This window comes from Molossus molossus, unplaced genomic scaffold (genome assembly GCF_014108415.1).
Source record: "Molossus molossus isolate mMolMol1 unplaced genomic scaffold, mMolMol1.p scaffold_m16_p_17, whole genome shotgun sequence".
NCBI classification, from domain to species: domain Eukaryota; kingdom Metazoa; phylum Chordata; class Mammalia; order Chiroptera; family Molossidae; genus Molossus; species Molossus molossus.
Window position 1 is genome coordinate 55,024,232 of NW_023425352.1, and position 16,562 is coordinate 55,040,793.

The following is a 16,562-nucleotide window of genomic DNA, read 5'->3' on the forward strand; positions in this document are numbered from 1 at the left end:
GACCCGGGTTTGGTTCCCGCTAAGGGCACGCACCTCGGTTGCAGTTTGTCCCCAGCCCTGGTTGGATTGTGCGGGTGGCAGCCACTCAATGTGTCCCTTTCACGTCGATGTTTCTCTCTCTCTCTCTCTCTCTCTCTTCTCCCTCCCTCCCACTGTATCTGAACAAAAAATGAAGAAATGTCCTCAGGTGAGGATAAAATAAATAAAAACTTTCATGAAACATGGGATATAAAGTATAGGTTTTTTATATAAAAATAAGAATTCTTAAAAGGATAAACAAAACTAGACTTAAGATACCAACTACAGACTTTGGAGCAAGGACTTTGGAGACAGATTTGGACATGGAATCTTATGTGACCTTGAGTTTCCTCATCTGTGAAATGGAAATAATTTCTTCCTCAGGGATTGTTCTGAGAATGAATAGCATGAGTGTACATCCTGTAACTTACCACATACTCAGTAAACATTAGTCCCTTCCCCACATGCTGTAAGTGGCTAAGCGAGAGTTCTCGAGCCAGTCACTTAAATTTTATGCCTCTTGGTTTTTGCAGCTGTAAAATAGAGAAATTATCTGTTCTGTCTCTATCACAAGGTTGTGAGGATTTAGTAATAGTTGTGAAAGCACTTTGTTAACTGTAGACAGTTTTATAAACATTCATAAATGAGTTTTGAGTAGGTTTCAGTATCTTTTTCACTGGTGCTTTTTAAGATGGAAGACTTGACACCAAGAGCTTACCAGGTGGTACTTTTGTGTATATTCTGAAATATCAACTGACTACCCATTTACTTGGTCACTTTTTTACTTTCTTAAAATCAGGCTGTGACCAGAAAACTTTTTGCCATGGTCCATTATGAGAAGCTATTTGTGAGACCAAACCTAACATGTTCAGTCTGAAAAGAGACTGGTCGATTTTTGGCTTTATAGTGCCATCTGCAGGTAGAGAGGAGAATGCTTCCCTGAGGGTTTGTATTGGAGTGGAAGGGTGCCCTGGTGTTTAAAGGTTGTCTTGTCATCGCCAGGTTGTCTCAGCTGCTCGCATCCTACTTAGGAATCCCGGAAACCAAGCTGCTTATGAACACTTTGAGACCATGAAGAACCAGTGGATCGATAATGTTGAAAAAATGACAGGTAGAGTTGTGTGCCAAGTTCTTGTCTAATCCATGGAGTGAGTTCTGAGAAACCCTAGCAGGACCGGTTATGTTACTCAGCTGTAATTGGATGAAGGGACGGTCATGTGCTTGACGGTGTACTTGGCCCTGATTAAGGCTGCTGAGCAGCAGCGGCTTCTCATTCAAGCCTTGCAACTTTGTCTGAAGAGAGACTCTTTGAGTCTTTTTTATTTTAATGCCGCCCTCCCGGTGTGATGCTTATTGTTACAGCTCCTATCTTCTCTTTGAATAGTGTCTTTACTCAGTCTGAGCCAGAGTTTGGTTTCAGAGGCTGGGAGGCGGTGTTTGTGGACACAGTAAGTGTCCCTGTCATTTTCAGTGGGTTCACATTTCAGGGAACCACAATAGCTACCATTTAATACAACTTGTCTCAGAGTTTCCTCCAACTTATCAACTACGTAGTTTTAAAAAAAGGAGAAACCAACCACCTACAAGCCTGTGTCTGTGCAGTTGAAGTGGCACCTCTGAATCTTCTTCATTCTCTGTGGCGGGAGGGACAGGAGAGGGGGAGAGACGAGGAATGTAGACTCTCGGCTGCCCTGCAGAACCTGCTGTGACAGGGGTCCGTAGCAGCCAGAGATGAAAGTGGAGCTGCGGAGGTGCCTGAAGAGAGGTAACAGAAACAAGAAACAGGCTGTGAGGGTTATTGGAGTCCTCCGCGTGGCTCATCTAGGCCACTGCAAGCTGCCAACAAGCAACAGATGGCTGGGGAGTAAGATGGGAAGGGAGAAAATGTTATTAACAGATAGTGTGGTGAAGGTTTCCGACGCAATCCTTGTTTCCTTCCGATGTCGTCGCATTTCTGGTTGTCTGTGGCAGACAGAAGGCGGCCAGGGACCACTGGTGGTATAAATGCTGTGAGTCTAGGTGGCCGCCTGGGCCACATCTTCGTGTTTTTTTCTTACTATGGTATTCACCTGGAAGGTTTGGACTGTGTAAAAGACTTTGAGCTGAAGGAGAGAATTCTGGGTATTGTACTTTCACATAAGAAACTTGGACAACGGGGTTTTGGAGTTTCTGTTCTTCAATATAGAAACTAAGCTGCATTTTTGTTTTCCTGACAGGGCTGGTGGACGAAGCCATTGATACCAAATCTCTGTTGGATGCTTCCGAAGAAGCAATTAAAAAAGACCTGGACAAGTGCAAAGTAGCCATGGCTAACATTCAGCCTCAGATGCTGGTCGCTGGGGCAACCAGCATTGCTCGCCGGGCCAACAGGATCCTGCTGGTGGCGAAGAGGGAGGTGGAGAACTCTGAGGATCCCAAGTTCCGTGAGGCTGTGAAAGCTGCCTCTGATGAACTGAGCAAAACCATCTCCCCAATGGTGATGGATGCAAAGGCTGTGGCTGGAAACATTTCTGACCCCGGTAAGCAGTGGGCGGTGTGGTCCACCTCAGCTGAGAGGTTGCTTGGGAAGCTGACAGGGTGGTGAGAGGATGTGACCCCCCCCCCTCACATACAAAGTCTGAGAAGCAAAAACTACAGATAACCTAGTTTGAGAAGGCTTGATTAATCTTGTTCTGTCTAAATTAATATTGGACAGAATATTTTCTGCAATATTGGCAGGTGTTTTGGTAAGTTGGTTTCTCTGGACCAATTTCTCTGCACTTTCTAATGCTGTCTGACTAACATAGCTCCTGGCCCTGATTAGTCATTATGTTGGAAATTTCTCAAAAGATACATGATAACCAATCTACCCACTGTTTAGCTTATGTAATTGGTGCATAACTTCTCTTCTGCTTTTCTTAAAATGCTTTTTCTCTGTGAAATGTTCTCTATTTCTGTCAAATCTGGAGAGCTTAAAGTTGATTTTTAGTTCTCCTGGTTCTACACCAAAAAATCTGGGTTTTCTTTAGTAGAATTTTATCATATTTTCCAACACCACTAGAGATGTTACCAGCCCTTTGGTTGGAAATACCTGCATTCCTTTTTGTTCTGAGCACCCAAGGTTTCTGTTGTCTGAGTATGATCCAGTCTATGTGAGAGAGTGGGAAGGAGGGGCTAAACTCTTCATCCTTAGCCCAGGCGGAATCTTGCTAGTATCCTCAACCCACCATCACTAAGGACATGCTCAGTTTCCTAACTGGAGTTTCTAATAGTTTGAGTAGATTCCTGAATTCCAGGTAATGACACAATAGTAGCAACTCAACACAGGGGTTAATAGGCTGAATGCCAAGTGCAGCAAGGGAGTAGGGAGAAAGGTGAGCAGTACTCTGGGATGGGTGCGGGATCTGACACTGACATCTCCCCTGTTCTGACTTGGGCAGACTTATCTCATGAGAAGTGATGAACACCAGCTGAGCCCGGTGTTCACACCCAGGAATGTCCTGAGTACCTGTTAGTTGTACAGGCAAGAAGGCATCCTGAGCACGACAGGGACAGCTGTTTGTGACACTTCTGACTCTGGAGGCCCAGGGCGTCTGCCTGGCCTCACCTCCCTTCCCCTCAGTCACTGCCTGCAGTACTTACTGGCAGCTTGACATCCAGCTTTTGTTAATGGAAACCAGTTCTGCTGCTGGACAGACAGTGCTCCCGGGCCCTGGCCTGCCTGCCTGAGAGTGAGGGCGTCTTGTGTTTAGGCCTGCAAAAGAGCTTCCTGGACTCAGGATATCGGATCCTGGGAGCTGTGGCCAAGGTCAGAGAAGCCTTCCAACCTCAGGAGCCTGACTTCCCACCTCCTCCGCCAGACCTTGAGCAGCTCCGCGTAAGTAAACTCAGAGCTGGGAGAGTTGAGCAGGAGGGTGTGGGACTGCAGCAAGAGAAAGGTAGATTTGTTCTGGAGCCTATCACCAGGTGCCTTGGTTTAGCTTTTACTTGAATCTTCGTCAGAGGCACAACTTCATTTTCACTCCTAAATCTAGTGGAATCCTAACCCAGTGCTTCTGTATGGTGTGTGCTGGGTGGGGCTCTGGCAGTTGGCCTGCTGTGTGGGGGAGTGACTGGGGCCAAGGGACTGCTTTGGTATGTGTGGATGTGATGAGTGAGGAGCTAGTGGGGCAAGTGAGTGGAGGGGGAAATAATCTGCACCGCTCGTGGTGAGAATTTATGTGTTCCCAGTTGATAATAGCAAAACTTGGGTGGTTAGAATCTTATGTAGGGTCTTCTTTCCTTTTCTTGACTTTTTTTTAGTAACAAAAGTAATACATTCATTTAATTTTTAAGGTTTCTCCCCCCCCCCCAACTATAATTTAAAATCTTTTGATGCTCCCCAAAGCACAGTGAATTTATTCTTACATAGGTAAATGGTTCAGGAGGAGGCTAGTGGGGCAAGATCTTGCAGATACAAATTCTAGAATCAGAAATAGTGATTATTTTTAGACATTTATTCTAATAGTATTAAAAATAGCTTGAGTTTGTGAATAGCTTATCAAGGCAATAATTTTATTTACTTTTCTTGATTTTCTTTCCCATATTTAATGTCAGCAAAAGACATACGTTTCTAAGTTGGTTGAGGACAAAAATTGGGTCATTGTGCTCATAGCTAAGGAACAGTACTTCCCTACTTCTAGCATTTCATTTGATTCTTTCCAGCTGGGCTGTTGGGTGGTTAAGGCCAGGGAGATGACTCTTCAGGGATGGCATCTTATATGGTCAATAGAGTCATGACATTTAGAATCAAGAGGTTGTTTGGTCCAGCTACTCCTCACTGCCGAGGAGAAGGTGCTTGCCTCTGCAGCTTCCCCGCAGCACAGTCAGGGCCAGTACTCCGATCTTCGTGAGAATCCTGAGTCTGGTAGTGCTGTGCGTGCCTCCTGGGGTAGGTCCAAAATGGTAGCTGCTAGCTTTCTGCGGAGATAAAAGAAAGAAAATATGCTTTTGTTGAGATTGAAGCAGGTGGTTGCTATGCTCAATGTGGGTCATCTTATATGGAGGGAATGTGGGTGGCTTTTCTGGGGATGATTTTTAGAGAAAAGGGAAGATCTAGGAGGGAGTAGTTTCTAGGGCTCTCCTTACAACCCGGTAATTCTTTCTTAGCTGACAGATGAGCTTGCTCCTCCCAAACCTCCCCTGCCTGAGGGTGAGGTCCCTCCGCCCAGGCCTCCACCCCCAGAGGAGAAGGATGAAGAGTTCCCTGAGCAGAAAGCTGGGGAGGTGATTAACCAGCCAATGATGATGGCTGCCAGGCAACTCCATGATGAAGCTCGCAAATGGTCCAGCAAGGTAAGCAATGAAGTTTTTCTTGAGAAAGGGTGAAGAACCATGCACAACACCCAGGAAGAAGAATCTTTTTAGCAAAGTTAACCCCCCCTCTGTTCTGGTTCCTGTTGTTACCAATAGTCTGATCCTCTTCTTGATTGTGGTTTAGTGAGATGTTCTGGTGCTTGATGATTTCTCCATCTAGCAACACAGGTGAGGGTGAGGGTGCCTGTGGTTTGAGAAGAGGGCTCTGTCCATTAGAGTGCCAGGTGCCTCGCCTTGGGTCTTTGGGGTCTTTTAGAAATCACTTTTCTTGCCCTGGCCAGTTTGGCTCAGTGGTTAGAGCGTCGGCCTGCGGTCCGGAGAGACCCGGGTTCGTTTCCCGCTAAGGGCACGTACTTCGGTTGCAGTTTGTCCCCGGCCCTGGTTGGTCGTGTGGGTGGCAGCCACTCGATGTGTCCCTTCACATCGATGTTTCTCTCTCTCTCTCTCTCTCTCTCCCTCCCACTCTATCTGTACAAAAAAATGGAAAAATATCCTCGGGTGAGGATAAAAAATAAAAAAATAAAAATAAAAAAAAACATTTCTCTAAAAAAAAAAAAAAAAAAGAAATCACTTTTCTTTCCTGGGGTTGCTGAGTATTAGATGCTCTCTTGCTAATTATCAGCTCTCCAAACATGAAACTGCCTTTTGTGGGCTCTGCTACAGCTAGATGATATGTTGGCACTTTCCCTATTTTTTCATAGAAGCAAGTAATTTGTGTCTTAGAAGCTATGTACTTTTCTCCGTCATCTTACCCCTCAACTCAAGACAGCTCCAGGCTAATTCCAGCTCAACAAACCTGAACGTATAAATATTAATGCGGTTGGTGAAAATTTGGATGCTACAACAGGCATGCCCCATGAATAAGTTTTGCCTCTTTCCCCCTAAATGATGAAAAGCGAGTGGTAGCTTTTCTAGGTAAGAGCTAAATGTTATTGCTAATCTTGCAGTGAAATATAGTTCTAACTCAGTTCTTAACTCTTTCTGATATGACCCTAGATCTTGATCCCTACCATCTATTTGCCTCTTGTTTTCACACGCTCCTGGCTCAGGTTCTTGCACTGAGTATGGTTCCCGGGTCCTCCTGCACATGTAGCTGATCTTGGTCTGTTCCAGGCTGGTTTTGAATTACATTTTTTTCTGAGCTGTTAGCTCTGAGCCCTGGTTCTAAGAAGGAATGATGACCTGGTTGGTGTTGGACCTGACCTGTAGCGTTATTTATAACTGTATCTGTGCCCTGGGCTGCACACCCCTGGGACTATTTGCAGGGTGTCTGTGCACATGGGGAGTGGGGTGGGGTGATAGTGAAGGTTGGTTTTACTCAAAGATTTTATTTATTTTTTATCCTCACCCGAGGACATTTTTCCATTTTTTGTTCAGGTAGAGTGGGAGGGAGAGAGAGGAACAGAGAGAGAGAGAAACATCAATGTGAAAGGGACACATCGAGTGGTTGCCACCCGCACAACAGACCAGGGCTGGGGACAAACTGCAACTGAGGTACGTGCCCTTAGCGGGAACCGAACCCGGGTCTCTCAGGACCGCAGGCCGACTCTCTAACCGCTGAGCCAAACCGGCCAGGCGTTTTACTCAAAGATTTTAAAGGGAATTTAAATTGCATTACATTAAACCCAGATACCTTGGGCAACAGAACACAAACTATACATGAATATTAAAGATAAAGATAAAACTCGGGGGCAGATAGCATTGGCCCTCATATGTACTGCACTCGGCCATTTGTGGCCTGAAGTCCTTGGCTGTCTCTAGAGGTCTGGAGCATCAGGAGATGCTGACTTTGAGCCACGTGTAGTAAGGAGCTACCTGAACCATATGGTGGTATGTGTTCGTGTGTCTGTTCCTGTTTATCTGTCTTTGTACACTTTGGGACTCTAAACCCCAGCAGCAGTGAGCTGGCCTGTGCTCTAAGGCACAGGAATGAACCCTGGTTGAGACAGAGTTTAGGTGGAAGGATTTAGCTGGCACGTGAACCCACATTTGCCCTGAATTCTCCCAACTTTGTCGTCACCTTTTAGAGACAGGTTTCCTGTGCAGGGTAAGACTTTCAGGAGTGATAGCAACCTCAAATAAAATTCCACACAAACTTCTACTTCCTCTTGGTTAGAGATGTTTGATGCAATGAATCCATGCTCACTGTTTTCCATATAAGTGGTTCTGCTTGGTTGAGGCAGTTTTTTTTCTCTCCCCGGCCTATTGTCAACATCGGCTCTTTCTCCCTCCTCCCCTGGCCTTTCAGAATCCCTGTCCCTGGGAGTAAATTCGTCCTCTCCACATCATGGATTCTGTTCTCCCATGGGTACCAATTTTGGGCTCCTCTGAGCTCAGTCTGGGTCAGTTGCCAAGTCCATGTATTGTCTTATCTATGAAATATGTAAATTGAGTGTGGGGTGAGTGAGAAGCCTATTTTGCAACAGGAGAGATTTTGGCTGTTCTCTGAGTCAGTGCCGGCAGTGGACTCAGTGAGACTAGAAGTGTTGCCCCCAAAGGCCTTGAGGGGGCAGAGAGATCTGGGCTGAAGGCTGGACGAGGTGTCTGCTGGAGGTTCCTTTCAACTGGGTGGTGGTGGGGAACTTGATGAGTCCTCTTCACTCACCATTGTGTTTGCATTCTTGCCTCTTTCCTGGTTTGCTATCCATTGCCTCTGATGTATCGTTTTGTTGTTGTTGTTGTTTTGTTACAGATACTTCTCCTTTTTTTCCCCATTGACACCCTCCTCCCCATCGCCCCCACCCCGTCCCTGGCTTTGTTGTCCATGTCCATTGGTTATGCGTACATGCATATAAGTTCTGTGGTTTATCTCTTCCCTCCCCCCACCACCCTCTCTTTTGAGGGGTGTCAGTCTGTACCTACTTCCACGTCTCTGGGTCTACCCTGTGATGTATCGTTTTTAATTCTGGGACTTTTAACTCCTGAAGAAATAGTAATCCATGTCTGGCAGCTGCAGCACTGAACCAAGTCATTTCCTGTGTCCAGGAAGATGTAGAATAGCATCCATACGAGGCAGCAAGGTGTTCACTTTATTCTGTTCAAAGCCAGTTGTGTGACTGCATTTACTTTCTCTCTGTGGATTCCTTTTAAAAGTAACGAGCTACTATTCTGATTTGACAGTTACTCTTGGCAAGTTTAATTTTGGTAGTAAGTGTATAAAAAAGGAAAGCCAGTTGCTTTCACAGTATAAATATTTCTCTGGAAACACTTTGCCACTGGCGTGAGTCTCTTTCCTTCATTCAGTTGAACAGGGTGGCCGGGGCTGGAGCTGGAGCCTGAGAATGCCCCCTTCCGTGGAGCTTGGTTCGTCTGGCTCCTGAAGAGTGTGCCACTTTCTTTCCCATCCTAGGCAAGCTTTGGTTACTAAACCAGCTGCAGCTCAGTTCCCCAAGTCCTACTGCTCTTACTAACACTTTCCCTGTTTCTCGTCCTTCCTGCCATCGACAAAGCCGGGTACCCCAGCCGCTCAGGTGGGTATAGGTGTTGTAGCTGAGGCAGATGCGGCCGATGCTGTTGGGTTCCCTGTCCCCCCTGACATGGAAGACGATTACGAACCTGAGCTGCTGTTAATGCCATCCAATCAGCCGGTCAACCAACCCATTCTGGCTGCGGCTCAGTCATTGCATCGGGAAGCTACCAAGTGGTCTAGTAAGGTACTGATTAGCACCCCCAGTGGGGGCTGCTCCATATGCATCCCGCCATGTGCAGTCTTGACACATTGCATCACTGGTGATCTGTGCGGGTCCTATGAGTCTGGGCAGGGCGGGCATCTGTCTGTCTGCACCTTGTTAGGACTGGCTTCACAAGTTTGATAGGTCTGCTAATGCCAGATTAATGGGATCGCATTTATGTTTGGGGGCTAGAGAGAGATGGGGTCACTTTTTGAAAGGATCTCTTTTCTTACCAACCTTGTGGCCACTATTGGATCCTTATACCCCTTGGGAAGCCATGGATGCACCTCAATGATTTGCAGGACAGGAACCATTGTAGACCATTAAGAGGTCACCTGGCCTGACCATGGAGCTTTGCATCTCTCCCCCTCCTCCCACTGACCTCTCCCTGATGCACTAATGGCTCAGCAGAGCTGGTCATGGTGAGAAGCAGCTTTATATGGCAGGCTCTCTGGGAAGGGGTGTTTGCTGCCCTGCACTTGGCTCAGTGGCAGATGGGAACCCACAGGGAAAGGGGCTTCACTGACTGCTTGTCCAGGTTTCAGTGGGAGGGGGTGGGAGTGAGGAACAGAGAGTACTCAAGGCTGCAGGACAGGCAGCAACAGAGCTTTGGCCTTGGGGACTGAACCAAAGCTAGTTTGGGGTGTGGAGGATGGGGGTGATCACTTTTTTCCCTTTGAAGATGGCATGTTGCAAGAAGAAGGGGTTTGAAGAGTAATTGGTGGTAACTAACCTTGGCACTACACTGTTTTTTAACTAAGGCCATGAAATCTTAGAATGATCCCAGGTCTGCACTGGAAGAAGTGGGGCCGGATGGCCTTGTCTAACATACCCCTATTCTCATGACTTCTTCACACACCTGTGTTCTCTCTGGCCTCAAATGCTGCCTGAGATGTTACACGCCTTCTAGCCTAAATGCTCAACCACTTCATGGTGACTGTGGAGGCCTCGCACAGAGCACCCTGCAGTGGCATGGTTTGTGTATGCCTCACTGCATCGTTCAGAAACTGAAAAGCATGAGGGGAAAAATGAGGATGGCCTGGCATTCTGGGTAGTTTGGACAACGCAGTTGTTATTTTTGGTTATCATCCAAAAGAGAGCCTTTTGAGGACATAAAGTAAATTATTTTTATATATATATATATATATATATATATATATTTTTTTTTAATTGACCCATGAGGGCTAAAATGAACCAAAATGACACATCTAAGATAAACTGCTGTTAGTTGGAGTGATGGGTTCCATTTACAGCTTGACTCATGATTTTTATTTTCCTGATGCCTCCCACAGCATCCTGAAGGTTTCTTTAATTGAAGCCACTTATCTGAGGGGATGGAATAATTGATTCTTGGCCTTTCTAAGTGTGAAAAATTAAAATAATATGTTCCCTTAGGCTGATAGGACAAATAAGAGGCAGTAGAGGGAGGGCAGGAGCAGTCTAGGTCACAAAATATATCTTTTTTCATCAAGGCTGATAATGGTTACTTGGGTTTTAAATTCTGGTTTAGCAGAGACAGCCCTTGGCTACTCTTTCTAACAAAGGTGAGGATGAAGAGGATGAGTTCGGCATCTGGAATGGCTTCTCTGTATTTTTTCCCCTCAGGCCAGCTCTACTGCTTTCTTTCCATAGAAGGGAAATGCCTGTTTAACCAACCTTTTGGCCCCATCTCCATTTTATTGACATGATTAACCTGGAGATGCTGAAGTGCTTGTTTAGTGCTATGCCTGGGGCGCATACGTGGCCCTCTCAGACTAATACCCAGTTCTTCCTTTTTCAGTCCGTTGATCTCTCTCTCTCTCTCTCCTCCCCTCCCTACTCTCTCTCAGAAGTGCTAGGGTGAGTGCCCTGGCTCTCTCTTCTCTCTGTTTCTCCTGTGCTATTCGTGTCACTCAAGAACAGTCTCTTGATCCTCTTCTCAGCCTTCCAGAGGACTGCTGGAGCAGCAGGCTCCCTTCTCTCTTCTCTGTGCTTCTACTTCCTTCCCTCACTTACTTGGCCAGAGTGTGGGCTGAGCTCACACTGTGTATTTGCCTCTCTCTAGGGCAATGACATCATTGCAGCAGCCAAGCGCATGGCTCTGTTGATGGCTGAGATGTCTCGGCTGGTAAGAGGGGGCAGTGGTACCAAGCGGGCATTGATTCAATGTGCCAAGGACATCGCAAAGGCCTCAGATGAGGTGACTCGGTTGGCCAAGGAGGTTGCCAAGCAGTGCACGGATAAACGAATTAGAACCAACCTCTTACAGGTACTCAGAAGTGTGCGCGCGCATGCGCGCTGGAGGCGGGAGTGGGAGGATGTGGGAGGAAGAAAAGCAGAATAGAGAAAAGTGGGTGAGCAGGGAGGAGGAGGCACTTCAGACTAGAAAGAAACAGCAGAAAGGGGAAATACATGTATATATTTGGGAAAGGCAAATTCAAGAATGTTTATTTCCCATTCAAATGAAAGAATTTTAATGCTTCCATTTCTGGACAAAGGGACTATCCTGATCCTTAGAAGAAAGCAGGTGGAATCCTGCTGCTAATTTATTGAGTGCCTTCTGCATGCCACCCACTGGGAATACAGAGGTGGGTAAGTTTTGCCCTCAAGGAAAACACTAAATGAAAATTTCTTTTCAGGTATGTGAGCGAATCCCAACTATAAGCACCCAGCTCAAAATCCTGTCCACAGTGAAGGCCACCATGCTGGGCCGGACCAACATCAGTGACGAGGAGTCTGAGCAGGTACATGCCTCTGCTTCTGGTTTCTGGCCAACAGCTTCTGTGCCACTTTATAGCAATTTAATTCAGCTTTGGGGAAGTTTAACCTGTTAATTGAATGCTTGGTATGTGGGATGGAGTCTTCAGTTCTCTCAGAAGGGCATCTGTGTTGGAGAGATGCTCAGAAATTCGGAAGAGAAAGGAGAGCTCTTGTGCAACTCTTGCCATTTCACAGATGGGAGATGGAGGCCTAGGGAGGGTCAGTGTCTGAATTAGTTGCAGTGAGGACTTGACTCACTCACTCTTTTCCTCCCTGGCATAGGCCTGGCCTTCGAGGCCTCCGGTGCCTGTTCACTCTTGCCCCACTGTAACCCTTTGGCGGGAGAGAATCTCTGCTTCCTAGCTCTCTGGGTGATAAGTACGTCAGGGGGGATGACTAGTGTAGGCTTTTCAGGGACCTCTGCTGAGGCTGAAATGACAACTCAGAGGAGGTGCTTTTCTTTGACAGAGATTGACATAAGGATGGTGGGAGGGGTCCATGAAGTGATGCTTCTTGTGCATACCTTGGCAACCATTTCTTGGAGTTTTCCTCCCTCCCTGCCTCCTGGAAGTGTGGCCCAGATCTTTCAGAAAGTCCTCATTTGAGCACCCTTTTATTTCTTTACCTTCTCTCTAGTAGGCTCTGGCTGTGAGCCAGATTCCCAATTTCTTCTGTGGTCAGTAGCACTTATTTTGTTGAACTGCCCGGACAAGCTCATCATACATAGGGTATGCATGTGGCGCTGAATTAGGCACTGTATGGGGTAGTGAAAAGAACACACACAGTCCCTCCCCTTGGGGAACTCACAAACCCTTTGGGAGACTGTCTCTGACCTCGAGGCCAGGAGGCAGAGGCAGGGAAACGTTAGAGGAGACAGGTGCCAGTAGTTCTGCTTGCACTGCCATGTTTTATTTCATTTTTAATGTTTTTCATTTATTCTAGAGGGGGGGGAGGGAGAGGGGGAGAGAAACATTGATGTGAGACACATCGATTGGTTGCCCCCTGCATGCCCCCCACTGGGGATTGGGCCCACAACCTGGGCATGTGCCCTGACCGGGAATTGAACCAGTGACCTCTTGGTGCATGGGTTGATGTTCAACCACTGAGTCACACTGGCTGGGCAATACTACCATGTTTTAATCTAACACCTTTCACCCTAACTCTTCTCCCACACCATGGGAACTGAATCTTCACTCCCTAACCTCCATGTATTCTAGGCAGGGTTTGGGCACTGGGCTGTTTCCTGTCATGTGATCTCTTCTGGTCCAAGAAAAGGAAGTAGAAAAAACAGGGAAAGAAGGATAAAGCTCAGAGTTTCAGACCTTATCATTTAATTAACCAATAAAATATCTTGGGAATATCTAGTGTGTTCTATTTAATATTCCATCTAAAAAGAGAGAAACTGACAGTGTGGTAGAATGCAGAAAACACAGGACTGTAAGTCAGAAGTTTGGAGTCCTCATCCTATTGTGTGAGTTTGGTTGGCAAGTCTGAACCTCTCTAGGCCTTAGCCTCTAGACCAAGTGAAAAGATCAACTTTCAGAAATTCTAGTCCATAGTTAAGCCTCTAAGAGCCCACACATTTTTTATTATTGCAGGCTCAGTGGCTCAAAAATAGTTAAGAATTAAAAAAAAGAAGATATGGGGCTAATGGATTGATAAATTCCCAGACTTGGTATGGTGGAGTACCAGTGTGATCCGTCTGTAAGTGTGTGCATTTAGAAAATTTACTTACCTAAATTTTCATGGATTTGTAAGGTGGTTGGTTTGTTCAGTTGTTTTTTAAAAATTAATTAAACATTTATGAAATACTTCTTATGTGCCAGGTGCTGTCCTAGCACAGAGGTACAACTGTGAACAAAACTGACACAAATCTCTGCCCTGTGGAACTTAATTTTTAGATAGAATTAGGTAAAACAGATAAAACAACCTAGGTAAAACATAGTACATCAGTTAGAGATAATGGGGTCTATGAAGAAAGAACTAGAGGATGAGGAATGATGAGGGTTCGAAAGGTTTTTTTAAATAAAGTGAGCAAGGAAAGTGTCGCCAGGTGACAACTGTGTGATGATCTGAAGGAGCTGAGGGGTGAGCCATGGGAGACCTGAGAGCATTTCAGGTAGAGGGAACAGTAAGAGCTGGAAGCAGGAGCTTGTTTGAAGACGAGGAAGGAGTATACACTAGAGGCCTGTTGAGGGTGCAGTACACAATCAGTAATGGGCCAGTTTTTGGTGATCTAGCTAAACCACCAGTGATGTGACAGGTACGGGGATGCCAGGTGTAGATAAAGGAAACTGCGGTGCACTCCTGGCTTGAGCCGCTTTTGGAGGCAGGGCTGCTGTGTCAGGAACTGTGAGTAATGAGAGCTCCTCTTCCCTTGCAGGCCACGGAGATGCTGGTTCACAATGCCCAGAACCTCATGCAATCTGTGAAGGAAACTGTTCGAGAAGCAGAAGCAGCTTCAATCAAAATTCGAACAGATGCTGGATTTACACTTCGCTGGGTTAGAAAGACTCCCTGGTACCAGTAGGCACCTGATTGAACCTGGTTGGCACAGAAACCCCTTCTAAACAGAAAGAAAATGATCTGAGCTCCAGGAGCCACCCAGAATTGCTGGGGGGTTGAAAGCCACATCCTGGCCCAATACAACAGAAAGGAATGGGGTCTCTTCACGTTAGAAAACATTTATACTCTTGTCATGGACACTGAAATGTGTCTGTATTCTCAAACACAGTTATACTCCTGCACACTCTCCCACTAGGCAGAGTGGGTTTCTAGCCCATGGACTTCACATAAGCTCAGAATCCAAGAGTGAACACTAGCCAGACACCCTGCTCTGTCCTTGGTTCTTTAGGAGACAATTCCCTCTCTGCTTCCTCTTCCCTGCCCCCTATTCCCCCACTAGGCTTCTGAGACCCAGGGCCCAAGCAAGTTGGTTAAGAAGGAATCACTATGCCTCCAAAATTTGTTTTGGGCTTTCCATGTTGCTCCTGAGCCTGCCTGTCTTCCCTAGCTGTTATGTGGGACCCTTTCAGAAGTGAGGTAGGGGAAGCTGGCCTGGCAGGGAGCCCCGTATATAGGTCCTGGGTTCACTTCCTACCCCTCTGCAATTTAATCCTTCTAGTTTCCCACAGTATAAAATCAAATTCACACTATCAGGAGGAAATCACAGAATCACATAATTCTGTCATTACTGTGCCCCTGAGCAATGTCTGTGCTAGGGAAATTTCTTGTCCCAAACTCACCTCGGCCTGCCAAGGTAGCCATCCCATGAACACACTGTGTCCTGGTGCTTTCTACCACTGGAGGGGCAGAGTTGCTGGGTGTAGCCCTGCTCATCATCCCAGCAGGACCACTCCCAGGCACTTCATGCTTTGTCACTGCCTGCAGAGGTTTGTGCTGAGGCCTTATTATTCATTCTTAACTCTTATTGTTCTTTATGAGCTGAAATGCTGCATTTAATTTTTAACCAAATCATGCCTCCTATCCTGGCTTTTATATTCTTGCCCCACACCCTTTCTAAACAAGATTTTTAAAGATATATGTTTGTTCATCTATAATTTTGAAAAGACCCTATTTATCCTTTTGAAATTTAGTCCTAAGAATTGGTGCTTACCCCCCAGGAGTGCTTACTGGACAGGAAATCCTGTCTGAAGGACACCTCTTACCCAGGGGAGAGTGGTACTTGGCAGACTGGAATTCTGGCACTGTTGGGGATGAATCAATGGGAAAAATCCTCAGAGATTCCTCTCTCTCTCAACCAACTACAACCAGGTCCCTTGCATCCTCTCCCCTCTCCCAAATACTATTGTTCAAGAGAATAATGGGTGAAATATTATCACCATAAGTTTCCTATTAGCAAAGTAAGAGAGAAGACAGTTTTTACTGGTTTTTTGCACTTATCACTGCTGTCCAAGCATTCCCCAGCACATGAAGGCATATTTGTTCCCAAAGCCAGAACTGGATGAGTAAAGCAGTTAAGAATCCTTGCCTGAATGTCCTTTCTTCCCATCCCTAATGTTTGTTAGATCCCACATGGAATGTGTAAAACTTGTCTTAAGTTGTACTGTACACTCAGGCTTCCTGTATTTCCTTTTAACTGATGAAGATTATTTTCAAGGCCCTCAGCATATCTGGATAGTTGCTTACCTGATATAAATGCAATATCAATGCCTTTCAAGTATGAATCTATGCCAAAGATCAACTTTTGTTTTACTAAAGATTAGAGGAAATAAGAAAAGTCATGTTTGCTCTTCAAGTTCTTCCAGTGTTTTGAGATACTGGTTTACACTTTATGCCGATGTGCTTTTCTCTAATATCAGTGCTCAAGACACAGTGAAGCAAATTTTTAAAAAAGGAAAAGAAAATCCCTGAATGATGATTAGAGACATCACCACTAAAAAACATTTATAAGCTAGGATTTGTTATATGCAAATATTTTCTGCCTGTTCTTTTCTGTTTAAAACAATAAAGTGCATTTGTATAAATAATGCTTTAAATGATGGGCATGTTATTTTAGCAATAATTTTTAGATCAGGTTTCTCCTTTGTTTTGAAAAACTAATCCTTAAAATCTGGAAACTAGATTTTTATTTAATCCAAATGTTGTGTTGGAAGTAGTAGAAACCAGCAATATATTTATTAACAAAGATCTGTGTAATGGACAACTTTGGGGATTATATACTAGAAGGAGCAAAAGATTAACAGGAGGAAAACAGCCAGGTGATGTGGACCATCCTCTGGTTGAAGTCTGCCATTTTAGACAATTCTAGCTATTCATGGAGATTATCACTATCCCCTA

The 16,562-nt window shown here is 45.6% G+C and overlaps 1 protein-coding gene across 2 annotated transcripts in view; it reads left to right on the top strand.

Moving 5' to 3' along the window:
* Positions 1–16,261, top strand: part of VCL (vinculin) — a 107,293-nt gene extending 91,032 nt beyond the window's left edge. The window contains exons 15-22 of one of the 2 annotated variants that reach the window (XM_036265118.1): positions 1,021–1,129; positions 2,235–2,537; positions 3,750–3,874; positions 5,146–5,331; positions 8,802–9,005; positions 11,068–11,271; positions 11,642–11,746; positions 14,146–16,261. In XM_036265118.1, coding sequence (XP_036121011.1) covers positions 1,021–1,129; positions 2,235–2,537; positions 3,750–3,874; positions 5,146–5,331; positions 8,802–9,005; positions 11,068–11,271; positions 11,642–11,746; positions 14,146–14,292 — 1,383 coding nt within the window. In that variant the 3' untranslated portion in view covers positions 14,293–16,261. The remainder of the gene's footprint in view (positions 1–1,020; positions 1,130–2,234; positions 2,538–3,749; positions 3,875–5,145; positions 5,332–8,801; positions 9,006–11,067; positions 11,272–11,641; positions 11,747–14,145) is intronic. The other variant, XM_036265117.1, reaches the window with a different exon arrangement.
* The last annotated feature ends 301 nt before the right edge of the window (positions 16,262–16,562 follow it).